This window comes from Trematomus bernacchii, unplaced genomic scaffold (assembly GCF_902827165.1).
Source record: "Trematomus bernacchii unplaced genomic scaffold, fTreBer1.1, whole genome shotgun sequence".
Classification (NCBI taxonomy): domain Eukaryota; kingdom Metazoa; phylum Chordata; class Actinopteri; order Perciformes; family Nototheniidae; genus Trematomus; species Trematomus bernacchii.
This window is the reverse complement of record NW_022987839.1, coordinates 422235-431569: the sequence shown is the minus strand read 5'-3', so window position 1 is coordinate 431569 and position 9335 is coordinate 422235. Positions and strand designations below refer to the sequence as shown.

Genomic DNA, 9335 nt, shown 5'->3' with positions numbered 1-9335 from the left:
AGATCTAGCAGATCAGTCTTGTTTTTGTTTTTCTCACATGTCTAGGTAGGGTGTCAGTAATATGCTCCCCAGGGGGCCGAGGGGTTGACCCAAACATGCTTGTTGGTAATTTTCTAGAAATCCGACTAAATGTTGGGCGGATGATCCTCTCAGACCTCTTAATCTGACAGTTTGTGCTCACCAACCGCTTACAGCAAGACCCTGCACTTCTTTGAATTAGGTTTTTTTCTTTAATGCCTGGCAGGCAGAAAGGTGTGCACAGTTGGTGGGCCGGGGGGACAATTTGTTAAACTGCAGTTATGATATGAAAGAGCGGGGACAGACTGTGTGATGTTTCTATCGTTTTCTACAAGACAGCAAAGAGCTCCTGCAGAGTTGAGTGAAATTAGAGGTCAGTGAACCCTTGTGAGGTTGAACGGTCTTGCAATATACCACAAGTTAAAATATGGCAGTAAATAATACCCCACTTGTGAATTTTAAAGATTTTATTTGTCCCAAAACGGTGGTTGCTAACAAGTGGCTAAATGATGATGCTAAACGTCATCGCGCCAAACAGAGTCTGCCTTAGGTGGTGACATTAAGTCGTGGGACTGTGGATTATACCCTATACAGTCTATGATTATACCTTAATGTTTGTTTTTTATTAGTTTGAAAATGTAGAACATAAATGACATTCCTATTAGCCTCAGCTTTTCTTTAGCCTACGCTTAGTGCAACTGCTAGCTTGCTAACATGCTAAACCAAGATCGTTAGCATGGTTAGCATTAAAGCATTGTAGCATTAGCACTGTCACCCTTAGTGTTCTACAAACCTAATAATATAGTGCATTAACATGATGTCAGATCAATCATTCTTGATCTGTCTTCTCCTGGTACAAAACATGTAATGCCTTTGTTAAGATCTGAAAGCAACTGAAGTCATGTTTCTCAAAATTATTTCCCAATGATGAGAACCGAGCAGCTGAATATTCTGCAGCTACTCCTCCTCAAAACATGAAGAGGTGCACCTGGTCATCAACAAAGCGTACACTCTGTCATGACAATTATGCTAATTTCGTATTGAAAGGGGTTTAATGTGTGCCAGGAAATGACTCACCACACCATTACAGTACATTACAATTCACATTACAGCAAATTCAGGCTTTACCCTCTGCATACTGCAGCACAGACACATTACACGTGAGTTTCCTTCAGTCATGCTGTTGTTCAGAGCAGTTTGGAGATGGAGCGTTCTCATGCTGCAGAAGAAGAATTGTGGAGGGATGTCATTATAAACACCAGAGCTGCACTGAGCTCTTATATCAGTGGCCTGACCTAATAAACTGTGTCAGTCTCCTGTGACCTGCTGCTGCTGCATGTGTGTGTTCAGTTTGTTGAAGGGATGCAGCTTCTAAAGACTAACAAATACGTTCATAATAGAGCTTTGCAGATTGAGCCTTTGCTGTCAGGGCTGCTGGACTTTGGAACAACCCGCCTGAGAAAATCCGGCTCTTTAATTCACTTTAAAAAAAAACACTTTTGTAGAATTGCTTTTATGTGTTTATATTTGTGTTTTATTACTAATTGTGTTGTTTTATTCTGAACTGTATAATGTGTTAAATTGCAGGGTTTCTGGTATATTTTATGCTCTGTGTGTACAGAATCTAAATGTGTTCGTTTTTTGTAAAACATTTTGTGAATTTGTTTGAAATGTGCTGTATACATAAAGTATACTATTATTATTATTATTATTATTATTATTATTATTATTATTATTATTATTATTATTATTATTATTATTATTATTATTATTATTATTATTATTATTATTATTATTATAGTTTCAGTCCATTACTATTCTAATAATTACTGAACGTCTTGAATCTATTCTCTTTTCATTGCAGTTTGCATCATAACAAAACAACTCAGTTCAAGAATTACACCTAATGTATTTATCCTCCAAACATAGACATCATCTCATCATAATTTAAACCATGTGATTTAAATGTAAGATACAAATGCATAAACCTTTGTCTTCATTCCAAAGGTGAAAGTCCAATGTGATACTTCACATAGAAAAAAAATCTAAAAACAAGCTTAACTTTTAAAGTAACATTTTATTGCCTTTGATTATGGAAAATGTCCCAACGCTTACAGCCTGACAGAGAATGCCGTTCGATGTAGTGACATAGAAAACATCTTATATGCATAATACTACAGAGCCATGTTGCAGGGATTTTCTTATTGCACATACTCATTGTAACCCTGGTGTTGCATGTTTTAATCTTAGTCTTTGTACTTGTTTTGCTTTCCTCTGAAGCCATCTTCTACTTAATGAACACAAAAATACATATATTGTAAAAACAGCACCAACCTGTTCCTTTATGGCTTATCAATCTGTATCCTTGTTGCAGCTGCATCACTGTTTTGTCAACAAGTGCATTAACTTCAATTTAAGTTTTATTAAAATCAATAAATGCTACATAAACCTGATTAATGTAAGTAGTAACTGTCTGTTTGAGCAGGAGACAAAAAGGTAGATTTCTACTGAAAAGAGACTTATGAAGGACTTTGGGAATTAAGAGAGCAGAGCATTAGGACACCTAAACCGCTAATTTAAGAATCTCCTAGGTGTAAGCTTTTTATGAGGGATTTCTGTCCGTCTTGTTTGCACCCAGCATTATAGAGTCACAGTGAGGCGAAGGGATCAGAACAGGTTTACCTCCAGGAAGAGGACCGGCTATAAATTCACAGAGCACCAACACACGTCCATCTTCTAATTGCAGGAACAATCTGGAGTCCGGATTCCTTGCCATTGAATGACAAATGTCCCAGAAAGCTGTAATCCCTCAGAGGTGGAAGTCTTTTACGCTCAGTGGAAATCTTGTTTAGGTCTCGATTACTGTGAGATTTAGGATAAAGAATCCCTGAAATAACTGGCAAAGCCTTTAGATCCTCATTGTATTACATTCAGGAAATACCTACGGACACAGTGAATGTCATTCAAGATTTCACATAAGTATACAAACGTACGACTTAAAGCAAATAAAACGAAAAGTATTACAGTAAAGTCCCTTTAAAGAGTTTTATAATTATATACTCATCATATTATTGAAATATTGTTACTGATGCTTTAAAATGTAAGTAAAATGTTATGTAGCTTGTAAAGTCATTCATATTGGATTTAATTTAATCGCTTAATATATATCTGTAAATAACTTGGAATTAAAGCTTTAAAATAGAATATTTCCCATCAGAGTGTAATATAAAGGTGTAATTAGATTGAATTACTCAAGTAAAATAACAATTACATGTTTTATGTTTTACAATAACACTTGAATACCTTTTACTTTCAACTGCTTTAATGGGGACTTGCTCGCCTAATATTGTAGAAATATGCCTATTATTATACATTTTTGCTACAACTATATGCTACAAAGACACCATCTTCATCTGAAAGCAGTGGATGAGAAAAACATCTAGGTAACATCAAGGGACTAAAGTTTATTTTTATGTTGTGAGACACTTGAGGAAAATATTTTTAGGCAGGTAATCTTGCAGGAGCCTCACACGTCTGCATCAATGAAGAAGAACAGCTCGCACCGTGACAGTCTCAAGAGGACTGATCAAACACCTGATCAGAGGCTTTACAATGCCCTCTGAAGTAAAATGAAAAGTGAAATGATTAGCAGGGCCTTCTGTACGATGTCTGAGGCTGTTAGGCTAAATGTAAATCACTGGAATTGGTGTCACATATTGGATCCATTGGACTTTTAATTTGTTTTGAGTCAAGTTGCTCTGATAGCTCCACAATGCATTGAGCTGAGGGCTGACAACAAAAATGCTCACAATGGCAGACTTTACATGTTTGGCATGTGATGTTTACCCTGTTCACCACCTTAGTCTAGCGCAGAGGTTCTCAAACTTTTTCTGTCAGGCCCCCCCTTTGGAGAAAAAAAAAAGTCGGGCCCCCCCAACACAAATAGTCAGGTAATGGGCCATGTTAACATTTATTAAAATACATCAATATGAACGTGAGCATTCCTTTCAAAAAAATAAAAAAATCACTTTGCTAGAACAGTGATAATAAAACAATGCTCCATAAGTCTATGTGCTCAAAAACATTTCTTCAAAACGGGGTTGCAGGCTCAGTGGCGGCGCCAGATATTTCTTTTGGGGGTGCTGTGGGGTAGCTTGACGTTTCATAGAGGGTGCTCAAACATATAGGGTTTCCTATTAATGTACCTGATGCTACAGTGGAATGTTCAACTGCAACAATCCCCACGCACATACACAGTGTACCCGCGACTGTTACAATGAAGGCTCGATAATCAGCTCACGGCATATAGGTGTAAGCAGGGGTAAAGTGCTATTTTTATAGGTGGTGTGTGGACCTCCTCTAGGGGGGTCCGGGGGCATACTCACCCGGGAAGATTTTTTTAAATATTGAAGTTAAAAGCATCAATCTGGTGCACTTTGAGAGCAAAATGGATACATCTCCCAACACCCATTTGAAACAGAACTGTAAACAGATTTACTTTTTCTTTATGGATATTTTACAAATCACCCTTTTAAACTTTATTCTGTTTTTAATGTCATTATAGTATTTCAAACCTGTTTTTCATTTATTCTCTTATTTTTTTATAACTATAATGATCGTATGAAGGTGTGCCTCGGAAATAATTGTTTACATTAATCGTGACCAAAACGTTTGAGACCCACTGAGATAACTTAGACTAAAGTTAACTAAACACTGAGAGAGTCCTTTAGCTCACTGAGTCTCTCAGTCTGACTGGAGAGGACTCTCCTCCACCTTGTTGTTGAAAAAGCTCCTTATATCCGTTAGCGTAGCTCGCTAGCACCAGAAGCTAACAACAATGATCTCCGGTACCGGTGCGCTCTCTCTCTGTCTCTCGCTCGCGCACGCACACAAAATGGCTCGTTCCACACACACACAGAGCCGAGCTTGATTGAAACACAGAGACCCAGACGTAATTGTACTGTACTGTATCATTTTCTTTTTTTTTAGTAACCATTTTTCCTCCTGGTCTCTCGCTGTCATGCCTCTGCGCCCCCCACTTTGAGAAACACTGGTCTAGCGTGTTAGCATGCTAAAGTGTGCTGCTGTACTTAGCATTACACATCATGTACAATACAGGCAGACGATAATGTCAATAGAGAGTTTGGCCCCTAATTTAATACATTACAAAATGCACTTTTCCAACAAATAAATTGTGGTTGAGCATTTAATATATTATGTTTGAATGTAATAATACAGTATATGTCATTCATTTTTTAAAGTCATAAACCAGAGGAAAACTTCAAGTTTAGACGTTTGCGCATTTTACTCAAATACACAAACGTCGACCTCACTGTGGAGCTTCTGGAAAGATCAGTGGGTTCACTACAGTTAGTAGGATCTTTTCTCTGAGCAACATGAATGTCATCTGATAGAGGTTAAGATATAATAATCTGAATCAGTGCACCAACCAACATTACCTTCCAAAAACGACTTCACATTCTGCTGTATCAGTTGGTATAAATGTGTTTAATTTTGTCCCTTTTGACAACTTTTTATAGTGTTTTATACATATATTTAAACTAAATAAACCAATTTAAATAAAATATAATTTTTTTACATATTGAAAAAACACTATATGTTGTATAATGGTTAGAATATTTGCTTTTATTCTGACCTATATTTGACAGCAGCACTGTTATCTTACCTTTACGCTAACATATCAATCATCTCTACTTATGTCAGAAGCCTTTGTGTAAACAGGTGCATATTCTCCCACGAATGTATAGGAACAGCCTCACATGTTATCGTAAAGGAGGGGCTGATGAAAGATATCTATAAAAACTCCACCAAAACGCAGATCTTCACTTCTACCAGTCATACAGGTAAGCAGGAGGCAGTTCTCCTTTTCTACGCCGGTGTCTCTTTTTAAATGAATTTATTATAATTATTCTAAATCTGTATAACTTTTTGTTTTATCCAGGTTGTGGAGAAAACATGAACGCGTTCCAGGTAATTTCCCTCACTCTACTGTCCGTTCTGGCGGCCAGTGCTCAGGTCATCATGCCAGGAAGATGCCCCCAGACGGGCGTCCAGGAGGACTTTGATACTGCCAGGGTGAATACAAACTTTATTAAACTCTGTTGGGAAACAAGGCATCATTTCATTTATATTTCATTAAGTTCCAGGAGTTAGCAAATGAGGCCTTCTGGGACCTGCTGTAATAAACAAAAATTGCAAATGAATGCCTCAAGACTCTGCAGCTCTTCATCAACAGTAAATTGATGTTGTGTTGTTGTGTGTTTCCTCTGCAGTATCTTGGTAAGTGGCTTGAGATCCAGAGACTGCCACACACCTTCCAGAGGGGCGAGTGCTGCACTGCCACCTACAGCCTGCAGAGCCCCGGAGTCGTTGGTGTCCTCAACAGCGAGCTGCTGTGAGTACTCCACATGCATACATTCACTTTTTCATGAAGAGTTTGACCACTAGAATGTACTTTCTGCAGCTATTACTTATCAAAAAGGGGGTTTTACTTTACTGTGAAGGCTAAACAAAGTTTTGTGAAGCCTGTGACTGTCAAAAGTCAAATCAGCTCAAACCAAATATATTCCTCAGAAATAAATAACTGTAATTTACATTTACTCAAGTACTTCTTACAATACATACAACTTTGATGTATTGTTACCATGCTTGACTTTTTCAATTGTACTGTATGCTATAGGCTTGTACTACACTACATTATGGATGGGACTACTGTGCTCTTACTTTACTACTATATATTGAATATATATTACATTTAGATGTGGTTACTTTACAGATTAAGAGAGCACAAAATAAACACATGATCAGGTTATAAAAACATGATGCTGTGGTTTAGATTAAACTATCCAACAGTTTATAATGTAGGTAACAGAGGATGCTACTGTTAAAGTTCTCTGTAGCAGCAGTAGTGATATTCTTAAAATATGTTACTCTCTGAAAGGTAGCATACACCAAAAAACTATGACTTTTACTACATTTTTCAGTTCATACTTATTTTGGACTTTCACTTTCAGACTTATATTATAACAAAAAAATATTCCACCACTTTGTGCAAATCTTTCTAAATGTATGTTTTGTTTCTTTTAGTTCTGATGGTACCATTAGCTCCATCAATGGTTCTGCCACCGCCAAAGACCCCTCTGAGCCCGCCAAGCTGCAGGTCTCCTTCTTCGAGAGTAAGGACATCTTATTTATTACGAACCTGGAAATATAACTGTTCCAACACTCAGAGTTACAGTTGAAGTGTCCTTTCTATCAATACTGTAGAACAGGGGTGTCCAAACTACGGCCCGGGGGCCAAATACGGCCCGCGAGCCATTTTTAATCGGCCCTCAGCAAATTAAAAAAGTATAATGGAATATGGCCCACAAATTAAACTTGTGCTTGTCTTATATTGTACTTTTCAAATATATATACGTACAAATATATTACACAGTATTCATGTGTTAGTAAAGACATTTTTTTTAAAGTTGAAAACATTTTCTAACGAATGTAAGTTGATAAGACAAAAGCCCAATAACTTATTTACAAGCTTAAAATATACCCTTCATATTTCCCCTTATTATAAGCAATCTGAGGCTTCTGTTTTAAGGAATGAGCTGCTAACAAAATTAAGTAAACCATATGGAGAGCAGGGATGTAGGCAGTTTGTTTCCTAAATCATTTTCAAGTATCAAGAATAATTTACCCACATTTGATTGATTTTACTAACTTATAACTTAACTTATGAGGTCATATATCAGTGAAAAAAGTTTGGACATCCCTGCTGTAGAAGAATTTACATTTTAAATTGACATTACTGTCTCTTTTCACCTGCAGACGCCCCCCCTGCTCCTTACTGGGTGCTGTCCACCGACTACGAGAACTACTCTCTGGTGTACAGCTGCACCGACCTCGGGGTGCTGCACTTTGACTTCGCCTGGATCCTGAGCAGAGAGCCCACCCTGTCCGAGGAGACCCTGGGGGAGCTGCACGGCATCCTGTCCTCCATGGGAGTGAGCGTGCACAAGCTGCTCACCACCGACCAGTCCGAGGCCACCTGCAGCTCCATGAGCCTGTAACTGAGTCAGAGGAGGAGGCCTGCAGGCGGACATGTGGTTAACTTCTCACTGTTTGTCTCATGCAAAGTCAATGCAATAAACGTATTTAAACAGCAGAGCAGGTTGTTTGTGTCTTTTCTATGTTACTGGGAGGTCTGATGTATACACTGTTGATAATGTGTATTGTTGGGAGGTTATAGGTTACAGCTTACTAGTTACCCTTTAAAAAATGAATTAAGAAATCATTATAAATTTGATTACCCTTTGTTAGAAAAATATCACTGGCTTGAGCTTCAATAAGCAGGATAGGATTTAGCCGGGCCGGCTAAAATGATTGGTCGTGCTTTTTACAGCGCCACGGCTTCCACAGATGACATTTTTTAATGTATTTATTGTCAAAGCATTTAATGTATTCATTGCTATCGGGATGTTAAGAGCATTCCATGGAATATAACAAAAAGTGTTTCTGAAATAAATGACATACCCCACCTTTAAGTGAAGCCATTTTAATAACCAGTAAACAATAAATGACAATATGGTGAACTTCATTTGTAAATTGTACAATATGAAGTTATAATTGCTGACAAATACTACATAAAGACACATTAAAATATCTACATTATAATTAGGTATTAACCATGTCTTAAATATTTGTTTACTGCTTGTAAATTCTAATTCATCTGAAATCAGTAAAGCACTTATAGTAACTAAAGACACATATCGGTACAATGTTTTCCTGTGAAATGAAGTGGAGTAGAATTAAAAAGCATAACATGGAAACACTCAAGTGAAGCACTAAAAGGTCAACATTTTACTTGAGTACAGCACTGGGAGGTAGAAGTCAGTTTCAGTATGTAGCACACACACATTTTAGATATGAAATGTTCTTATTTTTGTGTATGTGGTTAAGAATGAAGCTCAAAATATTTGTCGCGATGAGCCGCCATCATTGGAGCATGTTTAATATTTACTGCCATAACACTTATTATGTGCAGAATGCTACACCAACCGCACAGGTCAATAGACACACATCGTCTGTTTAACTGGACCTGTACTGGTCTTTTGCTGCTGCTTGCACACAAAGATCTTTTATACTTCATATCTTTTATAATTTGCATTTGTTTGTCAGCTCTTATTTTATTGGTGCCTTATTTATTCTCTGTAAATGTGTGCAATTTCAAATACAATGCTCCATTTGAGACATAACATTATTGGGCTTGCATAATGAACATTTTACATTTCTTTCCACATGTTTAT

General features: G+C 37.3%; 1 protein-coding gene across 1 annotated transcript; it reads left to right on the top strand.

Annotated features, from left to right (window-relative positions):
• The first annotated feature begins 233 nt into the window (after positions 1-233).
• LOC117500087 (apolipoprotein D-like) lies at positions 234-8099 on the top strand. The gene is made up of 5 exons (XM_034152789.1): positions 234-252; positions 5981-6114; positions 6312-6433; positions 7126-7214; positions 7858-8099. The coding sequence occupies exons 1-5, from the start codon at positions 234-236 to the stop codon at positions 8097-8099; spliced, it is 606 nt and encodes a 201-aa protein (XP_034008680.1).
• The last annotated feature ends 1236 nt before the right edge of the window (positions 8100-9335 follow it).